Source organism: Megalobrama amblycephala, linkage group LG20 (genome assembly GCF_018812025.1).
Source record: "Megalobrama amblycephala isolate DHTTF-2021 linkage group LG20, ASM1881202v1, whole genome shotgun sequence".
Lineage (NCBI taxonomy): Eukaryota > Metazoa > Chordata > Actinopteri > Cypriniformes > Xenocyprididae > Megalobrama > Megalobrama amblycephala.
This window is the reverse complement of record NC_063063.1, coordinates 2,503,610-2,523,864: the sequence shown is the minus strand read 5'-3', so window position 1 is coordinate 2,523,864 and position 20,255 is coordinate 2,503,610. Positions and strand designations below refer to the sequence as shown.

At 34.4% G+C, this 20,255-nt stretch overlaps 1 protein-coding gene across 1 annotated transcript; it reads left to right on the top strand.

Annotated features, from left to right (window-relative positions):
• Positions 1-4,327: 4,327 nt before the first annotated feature.
• Positions 4,328-19,959, top strand: si:ch1073-13h15.3 (inactive all-trans-retinol 13,14-reductase). Its single transcript, XM_048171548.1, is given in 12 exon segments — positions 4,328-4,660; positions 8,083-8,265; positions 8,985-9,226; positions 11,999-12,194; positions 12,425-12,622; positions 13,208-13,327; positions 13,416-13,554; positions 13,996-14,087; positions 14,090-14,104; positions 15,937-16,103; positions 17,688-17,847; positions 19,586-19,959. Coding segments are annotated over 12 exon segments (1,839 nt in total). The 5' UTR covers positions 4,328-4,503; the 3' UTR covers positions 19,756-19,959.
• Positions 19,960-20,255: the final 296 nt, after the last annotated feature.

Genomic DNA, 20,255 nt, shown 5'->3' with positions numbered 1-20,255 from the left:
GTTTTTCAAAAAAAGTGGAGTGCTCCTTTAACGTTGGCTAGCAGAAGTGCCACGCATTGTTTGTTGTTGTTGAGCGGTAGGATGTGAGCTGTTGGCACAACTTTCTTTTGGATCATCTTTTACCAGTGCATTCAATTCTACACTTTAGATATTCTACCTAACTCTGTCACGGGGTGGTTTACGGAAGAGGATTAGGGCCAAGCAATAATAAAAAAATAAAACCATCTCGAGATTAAAGTTGTTCAAATTTAGAGAAAAAACTTGTTAAATTTCGTTACATTTCGAGAAAAAAAGTCGAAAATAAAATGTTGAGAATAAACTCATTAAATTATGTTAAATTACGAGAAAAAACTCGTTAAATTTCGAGAAAAAAGTCGAGATAAAATGTTGAGAATAAAGTCATTAAATTACAAGAATAAAGTCATTAAATTATGAGAAAAAAGTCATTAAATTACGAGAACAAATTCGTTAAATTACGAGAATAAATTCGTTAATTTAATGACTTTATTCTCAACATTTTATCTCGACTTTTTTCTCGAAATGTAACAAAATTTTTCTCATAATTTAACGAATTTGTTCTCGTAATTTAACGACTTTTTTCTCGTAATTTAATGACTTTATTCTCAACATTTTATCTCGACTTTTTTCTCGAAAATTTAATGAACATTTTTCTCATAATTTAACGAAATTTGTTCTCGTAATTTAACGACTTTTTTCTCGTAATTTAATTACTTTATTCTCAACATTTTATCTCGACTTTTTTCTCGAAATTTAATGACATTTTTCCCATAATTTAACGAATTTGTTCTCGTAATTTAATTACATTTTTCTCGTAATTTAATGACTTTATTCTCAACATTTTACCTCGACTTTTTTCTCGAAATTTAATGAGTTTTTTCTCGTAATTTAACGAGTTTTTTCTCGTAATTTAATGACTTTATTCTCAACATTTTATCTCGACTTTTTTCTCAAAATTTAACGAGTTTTTTTCTCGTAATTTAATGAGTTTATTCTCAACAATCTATTTCGACTTTTTTCTCGAAATGTAACGAGTTTTTTCTCGAAATTTAACAACTTTAATCTCGAGATGGTTTTATTTTTTTTTATTACTGCTTGGCCCTAATCCTCTTCCGTAGTAGTTGGATTTATTCACGCACATTAAAATTGGTAAAATAAAACATATTGTAAAAATTGGTAAAATAAAACATATTTATTAAAAGCTTTCTTTTCACATTTTTATTTACAGCATTATCTTAATAGGCTGTATATTAACTTATTGGGAGAAAACCGCAGGTCTATGTGAAATCAGATATTGAGCACCCCCATATCTCGTCTCATAACCACTGTGAAGGTTCGACTGAGAGATTGATAGTCGAATCAGGCTCCTCCTATCAAAGCATTGAATCATCGACTATTCAGGGTCACCCCTATTATGTTGCATAAATGTCAAAATCAGGCAGGCTGACCAGCACTTACTTTAATTAGGCCTGGAAAACCTTATCGACAGATGCATGTCATAAAGACATACAGATAAACACACAGGGCATGTACAAAGATGATTTGTCACAATTTAGTGTTATCTTAATTACCTTATCTGGTAATGATAACACAAAGTATCCATTTCTACACTGTTGCTTAATTTAACAAGATGAACACTCAAAGACATAAAGATAAAACATTTTGCTGATCATGCTACATGTAAAATCATCTGCATTCAAGTTAATGAATCACCTGTGCTGATCTAAGGTGCTTAATGATCGCTTTGAAATTCTTCTGGCAACATGAACAATGTTTTAGTGTTTATAGACAGTAACACTTAACATTCAGCAATATTATTGATCTGTGTCACATTTGATCTGTTTTGCTCCAGTTGAACAGTTATTTTTTTAGCAGTTTCCTGCATTTTCTTTGCTCTACTGTTGCCATGGTTATAGATATGTCTCACACGTGTCTTGTTAATTATCTCATTAAGTTAACTTGTCTATATATAACCCTAATTTTCAGTTGTTCTTTGTCAGGTCTCATCTTTTATGTGGTTGTTCTGTTTATCGAGTTTTGTTTCTTAAAAGCCAAAGAAGTGTGATCCTGAATTTATTTTGATTAAAAACTGATTGCAAATAGATCCAGCACTTTTATTTTCCGTCTTTTCAAAACACTATATTCTATTCAGAGCTGCTTTACAGCACAAGTAAACTCTGTTTACATCATCTGTATTGTATAAAGAGCTATATAAATACAGCTGACTTGACCTGACATAAAGTAACTGAGCAAAGTTACATAAGCTCACTTCTGGCATGAGAATTTGCCACTTTCTGTGTGTCACCTAATTCAAATAATTATATGTCACTTTTGCTGGCAGGGAGAGTTGAAGTGAGGATCTAATTGAAAAAGCGATCTTTAATAATTGAATACACAACACTCTGCAACTCAAGAAAAACCCCATAATAAAACGGTTAAACACTTGCAGAGACAAAAACCGACAAAGAATCAAATGAAGGGCTATAAATACAAAAGATAACAAGCACTTAAACAAGACGACACAGGTGAAGGTGAAATCAAAAATCATGGAAACCTTAATGGAAACTAAGAAAAACGGTTAATAAGTCTTTAGGCATTTACCAAATTTACACTGCAAATGTGGCACAGAAGCGCTTCTGAAGTGGCATTTAAGTGTCTTTACACAGACTGTTTAATGCTGATCAGAGGTGACAAATGCATTTACAAAGCAATTTTAACTCTATACCTTTATAATAGCGGCTGAAGTGGGTCAGAGCAGGCATAATTTGGTCTGGCTTTTAATTGCATTTTTACACTGAATTTTGAGCAGGCACAGAGCAGCCTTAAGTTTGTATGTGTAAAGATGCCTTTATGCTGAGTAAAGATTCACAATTCTGCTTATGGAACAAATGGAACTGGCGCCGCGATCGTTCCGTAAGTAGAATAGGGAAGGACATATATCGGCATAAGCTTTTTGAAGAATACAAAAGTGCATTAGGAAGGCGATCATTTGTGTTTATAAAGCATATACATTTGTATTTTTGTAGAAAATGGCCGATCGTTTTGCTGGATAAGACCCTTATTCCTCGTCTGGTATCGTTTAAAGCCCTTTGAAGCTGCACTGAAACTGTAATTTTGACCTTCAACCATTTGGAGGCCATTGAAGTCCACTATATGGAGAAAAATCCTGGAATGTTTTCATCAAAAACCATCAATTTCTTTTTGACTGAATAAAGAAGGACATGAACATCTTGGATGACATGGGGGTGAGTAAATTATCAGGAAATTTTATTTGAAAGTGAACTAATCCTTTAGGAAAAAGTAACTTTTAAGAAAAGTAACCATTAGATTGCAAAGAAAGAAATTACAGTATTTTACACCTCACAAGGAATAAGTCCATTTTTATTATGGTTACTTTTCTTATAAGACATCCTTGATGATGTATGCAGCCTTCAAATGCGCCCTCTGGAGGACGCAGCCTCCGAAATGAGACACAGCTATATCGTACTTTGTGTTGTTGTTCCAGAAAAATAGAAACCTTTTCTAAAATAGAATCATCACGTGTCACTGTCATGTTTTTTAGGACAAGAACTCCAATTAACATGGAAAAGATACCTTTTATCCCATATAGTTAGGACATGGTGTTAGCTGAAATGTAATTAAATAATGGTTTGTATTTTTAAAAACATCTATGGCGTGTCACTGTTGGCTCAGGTGATATATGTTTTCAGAACTTCTGTTAAGGTTTTCAAGGTGCGTTGTGGGACTTTTCACGTTTCAGTGCCCTGGAAGGATTTCGCGATTGAGACAGTTCTTAAAGTGCCCTGACTACTGTACTAGAGAGCCGATTGATTAATTGGATGTATGAGATGAGTTCCCAACCACAGCTGGAGTTCATCACATTAACTGTGGACATAATACACTAACATTTGACAACAACAATTAATTATTATTAAATAACTTGAACATTGAAATGATTTTATTTTGAAACTGTTTTTATTTTTTCCCTTTTAAAATGAATGTCAAATGAAACATTTTCTTTTTTGTGTGTGTTTGTCTGTGTTATGTAATACAAATCTTGTGGTTCAATTAAGTGGAGCAAATACTTCACGGGATTATTGTTCCTGAAACAAAGTAAACATTCATTGAAACTAACATAAATGTTTTTGTAAAGAGGATTGCTTTGGATCTGTATGTGGACTAAAGCTTGTTATTTCATATTACCACTCTTATCTTGGTTGATTATGTATAATACTTAAATGTTGCATCACCGCAAACTCAATTGCTGCCACCTTTGCTCCTTGCTTGCATATAAAAGAAGACTTTCAGCAAACGTCCTTGCAGAAGACGATCTGCTGTGATGCACAAGCTCATCTTCAGCTTAAATCTCTTCTAGCTTTCCTATGTGCAATAGCTTTTTTTTTTTTTTTTTTTTTTAAGAAAACTCAAGATTCGAGTAGGTCGATTTTAGACTTTTCAAAGTGAGCACAGAATCAGTTCTTCACGATGTGGTTGCTGATATTTTTGGTGTGCGTCCTGATTTGGGCTGCTGGAACATACTGGTACCTGTTCATCAAGCCGAGTCCATTTTCAGTGCAGTCGGTGAGACCTCCGGGACCTTTGGAGCTGGACCAGAGAAAGAGAGACAAAGTGCTGAAACAAGGTGAATAACCAGACATCTTTAGACACTGAACGCTTCTTTGCCCTGCGAATGACCTGAGAATGTTTTAAGCCTGTTCTGCTAATCTGCAGCATTTTGAAAGCGAATTCACAAGCTCATTTGAGTTAATCTTCAAATGCAGCAAACGGCTGTGTTTCTGCTGAATGCATTTAAGGAGCTTCCATCTCTTAATTTTCATATTTAAAACATTATAAGCAGTTAACCCATTGACACATAAAGGCTAAAACCAGGAATACAGTATTTCTAAATATAAATAAAGTGAAGTGTTAATAGTTTAAGATGCCATGAAACAGAAACTGCAATCATCATATATTCCCTATTGTTATGTATTTCCAAGTGAAATAACTTATATAGAATTTTTTTTAAAAAAAGGTAGGTTCACACATCATCAGAAGTTTCCAAATGAAGGGGAAGTTAATGGTTTTGATCAAAGATTATGAGGGCATGTGTTTTTTGTTTTGTTTTGTTTTTTATAATAATGTGCATGGATTAATCATTTATAATAATCATTTATAAGTAAGAGCTGTGCATGTAAACCACACTCCCCTTATTTCAAGAGGCGCTTTTGAGGGTTTGAGTCCCGCTTAGAGCGGGCAGTTCAAACTGGAGCGGTTACGTTGGTGCCGTGATCCTGGATAGGAGTGCGGTTTAGGGGGGTGAGTGTAAGTGGAAATGTATTAGAGTTTTAATTTACTCTAAATGCAATCAGTTGAAATTTATAGTGTTTTTTGACCCACTTATGATGCAAGTACATCTTTATAAGTCATTTCATAATTACCTTTGTTGTATTTGATGAAACAAGTGTACTGGTGAATGTACTGACAACTTAAATTTGTCATGCATTTACATATATTTGCAATTACACATTTGCAATTATGAATATGCAGTTTGTCAAATAAGTGTGCTTTAGCAGTCGAACACATCAAAATAAGTGTACTTTTTTGACCAAAGCATGAACAAGTTTATGAAAAATATGATTTAAATTGTACCTTAAAAACTTTGAATTTGACATTATTACAAAGTGCAGTGTTTTAAGAAATATATTAATAAATAAAGTGTGTTCTCTTTACACGTAAGTGGCCTATTATTATATTATCTGCAAATACAGTTTTAAAAAAACTGTTTAAGATTTGAAGTACACTACAAGTACACATTCAATACAATTAAGTGCACTTAGTCAAGCTGTAAAATCTCGTCTCGTCTCGACAAAATGAAGTAACATAAATGTGATATACTGTATATATGCACTATTTATTTTTATTTTGTTTTCATTTGTGCCACAGAAGTGTTTGAAATAGCACGAGTTAGTAAATAATTACATTTTTCCTTTTAAAAAAAATTCAAAGTCTCTTTTGTACATATCATATAGCCTAAAGTATGCGATATACCTTAAAAACAAGTATTATCGGATAATATACTGAAACGGAATGTAAAAAAGCTGTTTAAGGTAATCTAATTATGTAACATATAGATAATGCTATTATAAAACAATTAACATACGTGTCAATGGCTTTACCATATCTTAATTAGATTAGCCAGTTGGGATAACATTTGTGGTTCTCACACTCTTATTTAAAGTATTTTATGGCTTAAAAGATAATTCTGTATTCAGTGATATTTTGTGGCCATGTTAACCCCTTATCAGGCCTTTTCACCCACTGACAGCACTGCATGATGGGAGTTAACCCAGATCAGTATTGGACTATTCATTTCCTGTTTTTCTTGCTCTTGGTGCAGTAAAGTGTTACATAACGATTGCATACGAACACTGCTGCTTTGAAGGTTTTATTTTTTCATGACATGAGTGAGTACAGTAGCCTATAGACGTGTCATGTGCAGGGCTCTGTACGGGAACAGATGGCATCAAAAAAGGGCAGATAACGAATAACAAAGTATGTGTATGCGTGACCTTTAAATGGAAGTTATGAAACATTTTATTTGTAACATATATAAGGGTTAGTTCACCCAAAAATTAGTACTCACCCTCATGTCGTCCCACACCCGTAAGACCTTCGTTTGTCTTTGGAACACAAATTAAGATATTTTTGATGAAATCTGAGGGTAACAAACAAGGGGCTTATGGGTTTGGGAGGACATGAGGGTGAGTACTTAATGACAGAAATTTCATTTTTGGGTGAACTAACCATTTAAATAATGGGATCAAATGTTGACAAAGAAAATAAATGTATTATGATATCATAACATTCCCATTGTTATTTTATGGCATAATGCATTAATGTGTATGCTAATAATCAAAAATACTGGCTAAGTACTATACAGTAAGTAAGCACTGCTATCACTGTAATATTTCACTAATGGTAGTCAGATAAGTTTAATCTTTAGTAGGCCTATTTTTATGAAAAATAATTAGTCAAAATTAAACGTTATAATGCTATATTATATTTATTGTTAGTATTATGATTGTTATTATTATTATTATTATTATTATCATCATCAGTCATTTATTTCATTATTTTAGCTTCATTTACAAACGAAAATGTCACAGTTCCTGCCTTCCTGGCCAAACTTCCTCTTCCGCCACCTGGTGGTGATTTTGCAAATGAGTTTCACATGTGAATGGGTCGTGTTTACTACCAGGCCTTACGGTTAAAGGATTAGTTCACTTTCAAATAAAATTTTTCTGATAATTTACTCACCCCCATGTCATCCAAGATGTCCATGTCCTTCTCTCTTCAGTCAAAAAGAAATTAAGGTTTTTGATGAAAACATTCCAGGATTATTCTCCTTATAGCGGACTTCAATGGCCTCCAAATGGTTGAAGGTCAAAATTACAATTTCATTGCAGCTTCAAAAAGCTCTACATGATCCCAGATGAGGAATAAGAGTCTTTTCTAGAGAAACCATCACTCATTTTCTAAAAAAAAAAAAAAAAAAAAAAAAATACATTTTAACCATAAATGCTCATCTTGAACAAGCTCTTCTTCTTCTCTATTAGAGTTCCAGCAGTGTAGATGCTGCTAAGTGTATTACTGCCCTCCACAGGTCAAACTAATTGTTATATACTTGCACTAGCATATTGTATATGACAATTTAGTTTAAACTTTGACCTGTGGAGGGCAGTAATACACTTAGCAGCGTCTACACTGCTGGAATTCTAATAGAGAAGAAGAGAGCTAGGTTCAAGATGAGCATTTATGGTTAAAATGTATAAAATAATTTTTTTTTTTTTAGAAAATGAGTGATGGTTTCTCTAGATAAGACCCTTATTCCTCATCTGGGATCATGAATGCTTTGAAGCTGCACTGAAACTGTAATTTTGACCTTCAACCGTTTGGAGGCCATTGAAGTCCACTATATGGAGAACTAATCCTTTAATAGGTTAATAGGCATTTAGGTTGACTACCCATGGCCATTGTCTATATACTTACTGTATGTATTTTTAGGATTTACCAAGGAGAAGATTCCAAAGGATCTTGATGCAATTATAATAGGCAGTGGGATCGGAGGAATGACGGCTGCAGCCACACTGGCCAAAGTTGGGAAGAAAGTCCTGGTGCTGGAGCAGCACGACGTGGCAGGAGGCTGCTGTCACACTTTCACTGAGAAGGGTTTTGAGTTTGATGTGGGTATGTACTTTTTATATAATATATACAAAGAAACAAAGTATATATTATGCATTTTTGTTTTACCCAAGACCAAATATGATTGATATCTAAAAGTTTTTTTTTTCTTCTCACTAACATTCAGATATTAAAACTGAATAAAACGCATACAATGAAAATAACTAGCTGATTACCTTAAAAGTCAATATACATTGCTGTTCATGTGATGTTCAAAGCCTGTTGTGTATTAAATCTGAGTGAAACGGCTTCTCGAACAAGAACAAATGTAGGGCGGGGCTTGATTTTGTCCGTGGGGAATTGATTGTGGTTTGGCTATTGGTGGATCTCATGTGAGTGACAGGTTGCCCCGCCCCTCACACCAGTAAACATGATCAGAGATGTCAAGAGGGACAGGAAGTTATTTTGATAAAAGATTAGGAGGGCACATGATGTGCACAGATAAATCATTTATAATTAATATCGCAATATTCCATAAAAAATAACATTTGTCAATTTTGATTACATGGTAAATTTAAGAGTAACAGTGACTTCTCAGATTGTTGTATCGATATTAAACAGGAATATGGAAATAAAACTAAAGTTGAAATCATATCGAATGAATTCGATTTCTACTTCCAGGATTGTGTTATTTATGTACAAGCAATGTCTGTGAATAATATCATGGGATGAAGAACATATCTGCTGAAGGTCCTAAAACCGTTTTGTTTTTTTCCGTGTAAAAGGACTTCACTACTTCGGGCAGCTGCATGAAAACGGTCTGCTTAAGGTCGCTTTTGACCAAATCACTGAGGGTCAGCTGGAGTTTGTGGAGCTAAAGCAGCATTTTGACAGTATTATAATTGGCGACAATGAGGAACGGAGAGACTATGCCATCTTGAGTGGCAAGACTGAGATGGAGCGGAACCTGAAGAAGCAGTTTCCTGATGATGTCGAAGCTGTGGAGGAGTTCTTTAAGCTCATGAAGGTAGAGCATCCATCATCTCATGTTTCCAAAGGCAAGCTCACACTATAAGACTGACGACTACCTGAATCATGTGGTGCTCATGTCGTAACAGCGCACATACTACACAACACAACAATGATGAAGTGCATTAACTACAAGAGGAAGTCCCAACCAACAGTGGGAAAAAAAAGATTTCTCACATAAATTCATAAATTCAATACGTTCTCAGATTTGTGTGTTTTTATGGCAACATAACTATTAACGCCAATATGAATATGCAGTGGTCATGTGGTACAGCGGTCACGTAAATCCAAGCTCTCCGAATATTCCTAGTTCACAAATTGTAATTACGAGTTCTACGAGGACGTGAACGCTTTTTACAAGTTGTAATTGTGTAATTATGGTAGTTACAACAACATGGCGTGAACGCAGCTTTTGATTACGTTTTTTTTTTTTTATTTATACCGTCGGCACTGTGATTGGCTGGATTAGTTGCATCTTGTCATTGCATCACACACAACAAGATCACATGGCAATAATGTCAAACAAGTTTGAAAATATTGCAGTGTCTGTGACTGCTTGAGACTGGCTCTCTATGGAAGCTTGTTTCCGCCACTGAATAAAAAATAAATAAAAGTAATTTGTGACTTTTTATCTCACAATTCTGATTTTTTTTCTTGCAATTGTGAGTTTACATCTCACAATTATATATATATATAATATATGAACTCACCATTGTGAGTTATGAAGTCAGAATTGTGTGATATAAACTCGAAATTGCGTGTTATAAAGTAATTTTTCTCAGAATTGGGAGTTTACGTCTCGCATTTCTGAATTTTTGTCTCAGAATTGTGTGATATAAAGTCGCAATTATGAGTTATAAAGTCAGAATTCTGAGTTATAATGTCAGAATTGTGAGTCAGTATTTTTTCCCCCTCATAATTGGATTTTATAACTTGCAATTGCAAGTTTATATCTCACAATTTGGAGAAAAGTCAGAATTGTGAGAAAAAAGTCAGAATTGTGAGATATAAACTCGCAATTGAGAGAAAAAAGTCAGAATCGTGAGATACTCACAATTCTGACTTTTTTTCTTGCGAGTTTATATCTCGCAATTCTGACTTTAGAACTTGCAATTGCGACTTTATATCACGCAATTCTGAGAAAAGAATTGTGAGATAAAAAGTTGCAATTATCTTTTTTTTTTAATTCCGTGGTGGAAAAAAGCTTCCATATGTTTAATATGTTAATGCGGAATAAGAAAATAAAAAAGTTAATTGCGACTATTTATCTCACAATCCTGATGAGAGGTAGGGAATCTCACAATTTCCTTCAGAATTGTGAATTTATCTCGCAATTCGTTTTTCTCAGAATTGTCATAAAGTCTGTAATGCATGATATAAACTTGCAATTCTGAGATAAAATTTATTCCGTGGCAGAAACAAGCTTCCATATGTCAGATTGCATCTCTGAACTGATAATACTGTATATCAGTGCTGGATACCATGCTGCAGTTCCATTTTTCACCACAGATTTACATTGTAAAACTGTGGGGCGCTGTAGAGCTGGGCAGGGCTCAGGCACCCACTTATGCCTAACGAAGCCATACGCTAAATTTGAATATATTCTGCTCACTTAAAATAGTCTAGAAAATCGGAAAAATATTTGTTGCAGAATGCTAAACACATTTATACGGAAGAGGATTAGGGCCAAGCAATAATAAAAAAAATAAAACCATCTCGAGATTGAAGTTGTTAAATTATGAGAAAAAACTCGTTAAATTTCGAGAAAAAAGTCGAGATAAAATGTTGAGAATAAACTTGTTAAATTATGAGAAAAAAGTCATTAAATTACGAGAACAAATTCGTTAAATTATGAGAAAAAAGTCGTTAAATTATGAGAACAAAGTCGTTAAATTTCGAGAACAAATTCGTTAAATTACGAATTTGTTCTCATAATTTAACGACTTTTTTCTCGTAATTTAACGAGTTTATTCTCAACATTTTATCTCGTTAAATTTCAAGAAAAAAGTCGAGATAAAATGTTGAGAATAAACTCGTTAAATTACGAATTTGTTCTCATAATTTAACGACTTTTTTCTCGTAATTTAATGACTTTTTTCTCGTAATTTAACGAGTTTATTCTCAACATTTTATCTCGACTTTTTTCTTGAAATTTAACGAGTTTTTTCTTGAAATTTAACAACTTTAATCTCGAGATGGTTTTATTTTTTTATTATTGCTTGGCCCTAATCCTCTTCCGTACATTTACAATTTATTACTGATTCGGCTTATATAGAGGACTATGTTTGGATTAATATTTTGGCGCTTACAGACGAGCCGCAGCTGATTTGGAAATCTGTCCGAGACAGCAAAATCTGGTCAGAAGTCGTGTAGTGTGAGCTTGCCTCAAGCCAATCCGGGACCTCTGCCAGTGTTTGCATTGGCCATGAGTGGACTGAATTAATGGCTAATCCTACTATGTGCCTTCATGCCTGTCTAGCAAATCAGTTGGACAATAATCATGTCACCAAATAAATATTCCTTATTATGAGGTTTATTATGCATCTTCCAGATACTTATGCATGTAATACTAATAAGTTAAGAATGTTTTTCTTTGTTCTTGTCTGAACTTGTCTGCAATCAGTACCTCCACATTTTCCCTGTCGCAAAATAAAACAAAGTCAAATGAAATAAAATAAAATAAATTGCTTCATGGCCTTTCTGCCTGCAAATATTACCCTCTTAACCTTAAAGCTCATTACTCCTGTCTTCTCCTCTGTATTGTCCACAGGTCACAGCCAGACATGTTGCTCTTTTAGGCATCCTAAAGCTGATTCCAAAATGGCTGGCTCTCTTTCTGCTTAAAAGTGGCATCGCTGACTACTTCTCATCCATCTTTCGTCTATCAGAATCAAATGCCACAGAGGTGAACAACAGACTGACAAGCAACAAGGACTTGCACTTGGTCTTCTCATATTTCTTCTATGGTGAGGATTTCTGTACATTAAATATTGTTGTGCACTAAAAACAATAATATGCAATAAACTGTTTTAAATACATTAAATAATAGCATTATATGTCCATCTGTATCATCATATATTTAAACATCAAGAAAAATATCATAGGTTATCCAAGTATTTCCAGCAACACAAAAACTGATGCAGGTCAAAATGATCCGCAACCATCTAAAGAAGTGTTTGTTTGATCTCTGCTCCAGGTGTGCCTCCTAAAGATTCCAGCTGTATGATCAATGCTCTGATGCTGCACCACTTCAAGCGTGGCGCATACTACCCTAAAGGGGGCGCCAGTGAGATCCCATTCCACATCACTAAAGTCATACAGAAATACGGGGGCAGTGTGCTGGTCCGCGCCCCTGTCAGCCGTATCCTAGTGGATAAGAAGGGAGCTGCATATGGTGAGTACATATATAAATAAAGTCAGTTTCTTCTAATTTAGCTTTTATGTAAAGTTTGTACACTGCCCTCCAAAAGTTTGGAAACGCCCTAGAAAAGTGGACAATATTGGCATGAATCCTTTTTAATTTGCACTGATAAGGGACAACACAAACTACGAAAACACATTTTATTACATAAACAGTTTCGAAAAAACTTAAATGTTCGATTCCTCAAAATATCCAGCATTAGCAGCTATCTGACCTAAACTGGGTTCTAACTGGTTCATTTGTATTCTAAACTTAATTGACAATCAATTGTTGAAGCTATTAAGGTGTGCTGACCCAAAAATCTTTTACAAACCTGGGCCAAGTTTAAACCAGTAACCAGGCATCACAGCTGGCAAAGGAGCATGTACATATTGCCATTATTATGTAATCAAAATGAAAATTATTATTGCTGGTCTTCAATGATAATGTCAAGTTACCGTAATGTGTTTGCACCAAAAAATGTTAAGGATTTACGCTGATACCGTCCAAAACCACACTTTGCCAGGGGTGTTTCCAAACTTTTGAAGGGCAGTGTATTTATTGTGGTTTGATTGACAGGAGTGACCGTGAGGAAAGGTGATGAGCACGTGGAAGTGCGAGCTCCTATTATCATTTCCAACTGTGGGATTTTCAACACCTTCCAGAAGCTCCTACCTCCGGAAATACAAGTCAAACCAGGTGAACATACTCTGTGTGCTTCAATGAAACATCTTCAGATGTAAAACTGCTCTTGATAGACTAGATGCACTGTTTTCTTATATTTCAGAGATTCAGAGTCGTCTGGATATGTTAAGGCCCGGTAAAGCCTCGTTCCTGCTGTTCTCAGGGTTTGATGCGACCGAAGAAGAGTTAGACATCGTGTCCACCAGCATCTGGCTCTTCAAATCAAATGACATGGATGGCATGTCAGTATATATATATATAAGAAAATATACAGCTACTTTTGCAATATAATATTGTTGCATTTAAAATATAGAATCAAATTTAAAGAAAAAGTCCAAAGATAAGAAACAACCTATTTACCATAATCTATAAGGAAGCATAGATTGGCAAACTACATGAATCACTTGCACAAATCAAACACTAGGCAGTGCTCTTGACTAAACCATTCCCACGCACATCCCATCTTTCTGGGCCTGTTGCCATACTTCTGTCTGGACAGGGTTTCTGCTCTCAGTCCAAGAAGCAATTCTTATCTTCCTGCCTGTGGGAAAACATTTCCAAACTTTCCTGTAGTCTCACGTTGTTTTCTGAAAGAGCTGTATGTCAATTAGCACATGTTATATGAGCTCTTTATGTATACAAGGTGTGACTGCAGTAAATTGAGAGTGAACTTTCACCTGTAGGATGGATGAGTTCTTCGGTATGAGTAAAGACGAGGCACCAGAGAACATTCCCATGATGCTCCTCACTTTCCCCTCAGCCAAAGACCCCACATCACAATCCGTCACCCAGGTAACATCTTAACAGACGATCAACTTGTCGATGGTGATGATTTTTTTAGACAGCAGCTCTCTGTATAGCATTGTCTCTGCAAGAAATCGGCCACCAGGGGGCGCCTTCACCCGATTTTTCGCACACACCTACAACATTCGTACCATATGGTAGAACTCATCATTCTGAGTAACTTTGCCTCTAGGACCGCCGCTGTCCACCGAATCGTTCATTAAATATTGGAGATTATTTCAAAAAACAACTTTGGCGTACTAGTCCTATGTTTTTGGCTCAACCTCAATAACTTGTGAAAAGCTTTAAAAATTATATATTTTCTATGGTAAATTGCCTGTATTGGCTATAAATGGTCTGTTCCATCTATGATAAAGATGGTTACAGGCTTGCTAATTAAAAGATAATACCTTTTTACAAATGTGCTTAAAGGCCTTAAAGTGCCTGAATCCCGATATTTCATAGTTTTCAGTCACATGACTTTCACGGAGCCCTGGAGGGCAAAACAGCCATGTAACTGCAGCACAAGCCTGTCAATTTTCCATCTTAAAAACAAAAATATGTGAACAAGAAGCAAGTTTGGGCACTTGTGATCCATATGCAGCACCTGCAGTGATTTCAATCATTAAAAACACCGGGACTATTTTTAAAAAAGCTAACGTGAAAAACACTAGGGTGGGTTGCACCAATAAGGATTAAATTAAGCAAAGTTTAACACTAATCAAGGATTTGTTGATCTGGGTTTTATTTTAAATCAAGTTGTGTTGCACCACTTAATTTTAAAAACAGATTATATGCAGAAAGAAACCATTAGAATTAAAGGGCTGATCAAGCAGGCGGAGGGTGAACCGACCCTTAAAGTGCCTTAATGTACTAAAACAGTGATATTAAAAGATCAAATTCAGTTTAAGCCTTTTTGATGATGCATGCTATATACAGATGAGCAGATGAGCCCAGAATATGAATGCAATGCATTTTCTTTATTATGGTTTTCGACGCTTAACGAGAAACATTGTGTTGCATTAATATTATGTGTTCATTTGTTTGCTTGTACAAAGTATGCATAATATTTTTAATAAAGTATGCATAATTATGATCATTAGATCTTACTACAAACCTGGTAAAAATGACTGGCGGGCAATGGAGGAAAGCATTGTTTTGCTCTCCGGTGAGGCGTTCCCCTCAGGGTGTGACGTCACGTGAAAACTATCAAAAAATATTTTTTAATGTCTCTTCTGCTCACCAAGGTTGCATTTATTTAGTCAAAAATACAGTAAACCCAGACAATACTGTGAAATATTATTCCAGTCTTCAGTGTCACATGATCCTTCAGAAATCATTCTAATATGATGATTTGCTGCTCAAGAAACATTTCTGATTAGTATCAGTGTTGAAAACAGTTGTGCTGCTTCACATTTTTCTGGAAACCATGATATTTTTTCAGGACTATTTGTTGAATAGGAAGTTCAAAATAACAACATTTATTTGTTTTGTAACATTATAAATGTCTTTACTGTCAATTTAATCAATTTACTGCGTCCTTGCAGAATAAAAGTATTAATTTCTTGAAAAAAAAAAAATCATACTGACCCCAAACTTTTGAACGGTAGTGTAGGTGTGATATTAATTGCCTGTATGGGTCTGATATTAAATAAAAAACACTTAATTATTTAGACAGTTAATGTTCGGTGAGAATGTTACTTTTCAAGATATTTAAAGTCATCTGTTTGCATTTATGTTTTTTTCTGTGTGTATCTGCATAATCATCTAAATTTAAAGCATGATTCTGTTGTGCTGTTAATAATGTCATGCCATAAATTAACAACATACACATTTTCCAGGCAAGTCATGTATGACCATCCTGACCATGGTCAATTATGAATGGTTTGAAGAGTGGAAGGACACTAGAGTGAGGAAAAGAGGCGATGATTACTTCAACTACAAGATGAGATTTGCAAACCATCTCTTTGACTGGGCCTGCAAACACTTCCCAAAACTCAGAGAAAAGGTATTTTTTGTTGCAAATTCGAAATCTGTTATTTTAACATGAAAAATGAGTGAAAAAGGAAAAGTGTGTAATCTTTTCAGTGTTAGAGTACTTTTGTCCTATCCCTGTTTAATGTCAAGTTAGTCATTCACATGTTGACTGAAGAGTCTACACACGGATCCATTAAACATTGGGACACGATGATTGAATTACCTGTGATACGATTAAAAGGTCGAGCATTGAAATGTAGCTGGTGTTTATCAACAACATCTCTGTAAAACATATCATTAGTCTCATACCCGTGGACCACCCATAGCCTGTTCAGAGTATAATACCTGGAGAAAGTCATTCCCATTCATCTCAATGGCAGTTGCGTTGCTAACAAAGGACACCCACTTAAAGGGATAGTTCACCCAAAAATGAAAATTATGTCATCATTTACTCACCATCAAGTTGTTTTAAACCTGTATGAATTTCTTTCTTCTGTTGAACACAAAAGAATGTATTTTGAAGAGTGTCGGTAACCAAACAGTTGATGGACCTCCATAGTATTTTTTTCCATACCTTTGGTCACCAGCACTAAGATCCAGGTTTTTAAGCCAATCATCTGAACCATAAATGTCATGTGATTAATAACTCTAGAACTACAGAAAAGCGTTAACTGTAATAGCACCAATGTTCACAGCCATAAAGCCTTTGTAGCCACTGTCCTGACATGAAACAGTGTGAACAGGGGAAAATATTTCATTTAATGCATTTAAGAGGCCTCCAAAAAATGATTACTGTAATTAAATATTTATGATTCATACATTTAAAAAAAAAAAAAAAAAAAATCATAAACACAGGTTTGCAGTGTGTCAGGATGATACAAGAAGCATTTTAAGAAAGAGCTAATGACTAGATTTTATTAGGTTATAGTGGCAAATATAGAATGGCGCTTCATATACTGTATAGAACCTTTTAGAGATTCCCATTTTAAGGATTTAGTTTTAATTAATTAGTTTTAATTCCTTTTAAATTTTGATTACATTTTATGAATTGAACAGCTCGTTTAAATAATTAAAAAATTAAATAACCCGTTAACATGAAAGTATTATGCAAGACATTTCTTCTTACATAGAACATTTTTTGGCATAAAGAGTACATTAAAAATGTCAAAATCGAACATTGAATGTTTTTTTTTTCTAAGAGTGCACTGCGAATTTAGTTTGAGGCACTTAGTATTAAAGTTCATATGGAATGGAAATTGCTATATCTGAGTGAAACGGCTTCTCAAATGAGAAACAGCATAGGGATGGGCTTGATTTTTGTTGAATCTATTAAAGATTGCAAGGGCACATGGATTTAAAATAAATAAATAATGATGTGCACAGATAAATAACTTATAATATTAGCCAAAACTGTCAATTTTGATTTCATGGTGACTTGAGTTGAACTGTATGTTGATTAGCTTTGTTTTCTCAAAACTATGTCTATGAAACATTCAGTACTTATTACATTTGGATGGGCAGAAATTCCGCAGCATGGACAGGACTTTTTATTGGAAGTCAGAAAGGGAGCATGATTGAGCGTTCAGAATGATCAAACTGTCTCTGTGTGTCTCAGCTGGTGTATCAGGAAGCAGCCACTCCTCTGACGAACACGCACTACCTCAGCTGTAACCGGGGAGCCATATATTCTGCTGATCACAACTTGGGCCGCTTCTATTCAGAGGCCATGGCTCGAAATCGATGTGATACTCCCGTCAAAAACCTTTATTTGTCAGGTACAGTGTTCTTCCAGCTGTATACTATTTTCAAATTGGGGTCTGCAAGGTATGGAGCCCCTGAAGGGACATGCTGGTGGGAAAAGTATATAATAAGTCAATAAGTCAATGCTTTTGCGTTCCCTCGAGAGACTTTGCATTCGCTCGCAAAGCCTTTTGAGCTCTTTGAGCAAACGCAAAGTTTCTCAGCGGAACGTAAACGTTTTTGCGAGGGAACACAAAGTTTTTTGCGAACAACGCAATGTTTCTCAGGGGAATGCAAAACATTTGCAATAGAATGCAAAAGCATTGACAACTAATTGTCCCTCCATCTCTTATTTTTTTCCTTTTTTTCCATGTCCCTTTAGGGGCTCCGTAGCAAGGGGTTAAAGAGGGTCTGCAAAAAAAAAAAACTTGCATTACAACTTTATAAGGTTTCATTTGTTAAGATTAGATAACTACATTAGTTAACATGAACCAACAATAAAAAATACTCCTAAAACATGTTAATTTCAGTTTTTACAAAAACAATATTAAAATCAAAAGTTGTATTTTATTAACTTACTTTAACTTAATGTTAGTTAACTAATGGAACCGAAAAAGTTTTACCGAAAGAAACAACAACAAAAAAAACTAAGTAAATAAAATGTATTTTTAGGGCTGTCAGCATTATCATATGCATGTGTTAAATTATATATATATATACAGTACAGTCCAAAAGTTTGGAACCACTAAGATTTTTAATGTTTTTAAAAGAAGTTTCGTCTGCTCACCAAGGCTACATTTATTTAATTAAAAATACAGTAAAAAACAGTAATATTGTGAAATATTATTACAATTTAAAATAACTGTGTACTATTTAAATATATTTGACAAAGTAATTTATTCCTGTGATCAAAGCTGAATTTTCAGCATCATTACTCCAGTCTTCAGTGTCACATGATCCTTCAGAAATCATTCTAATATGCTGATCTGCTGCTCAAGAAACATTTAATGTGTACAATTGTACAAAATATTTGTGTACAATATTTTTTTCAGGATTATTTGATGAATAGAAAGTTCAAAAGAACAGTGTTTATCTGAAATCTAATCTTTTGTAACATTATATATGTCTTTACTGCCACTTTTGATTGATTTAATGCATCCTTGCTGAATAAAAGTATTCATTTCTTTAATTTCTTTTCAAAAAAATAAAAATAAAAATTCTTACTGACCCCAAACTTTTGAACGGTAGTGTATAATGCTACAGAAGCTTTGTATTTCAGATAAATGCTGTTCTTTTGAACTTTCTATTCATCAAGGAATCCTGAAAAAAAAAGTACACAACTGTTTTCAACATTGAAAATAATCATAAATGTTTATTGAGCAGCAAATCAGCATATTAGAATGATTTCTGAAGGATCATGTGACACTGAAGACTGGAGTAATGATGCTGAAAATTCAGCTTTGATCACAGGAATAAATTACTTTGTCAAATATATTTAAATAGTACACAGTTATTTATAAATTGTAATAATATTTCACAATATTACTGTTTTTTACTGTATTTTTAATTAAATAAATGTAGCCTTGGTGAGCAGACGAAACTTCTTTTAAAAACATTAAAAATCTTAGTGGTTCCAAACTTTTGGACTGTACTGTATATACTTATGATATATATAATTAATAGGCATTAGTTAGCAACAAGTATTTCTGCCACTACATTCCATTTAATGATCAAAGCATTTTAACTTGTTTGGGGTTTTTCTGTGCATTTCAGGTCAGGACATGTTCAGCTGTGGTATCGCTGGTGCGTTGCATGGTGGTCTTCTCTGTGCCTCAACTGTCCTAAACTATCGTGTGTACATTGACCTCATGCTTGTCAAGAAAAAACTCAAGTGGAAGAAAGCAAAGGAGACAGCGAACCTGGCTAAGCAGAAGAAGCAGTGATGAAGCTGTGCTGCCTCTGCAGTTTGGCAGGAGAACTGCACAGGAAATGTTAATGGTGCCTTCAAGTCATGTCGGAGATTGAACGCACATGAATGCATAAATATGAGTGGGAAGCTCTGGATTTTCTTTAAGACCAGAGTTTATGAGTGTGTGTCAGTGAGAAACATGGTGGAAAACAAAAACAAAAAAAGCAAAAAAAGTTAGCTTGCTTTGTTGTAAATAAAAAAAAAGCCTGCACAAAAATATAATGGCATTGTAATATAACAATATAATATGTAATGATAAAGTGTACAGTGGCTTCATAAATTAATTAAAAACATACAATTAATCAATTAAATTAACATTAATGAACTAATGAATTGATGCACATTCTTTGATCTAGAAGTAGAGTTTAAGCTGTATTTTTGTGTCGTTAATTAAGAGTTAAGGTTAAGGTACACCGCCTTCATCATGAACACGACTTCCCAACTCATAAATATGAACTTCCTAGGAGGACTTGA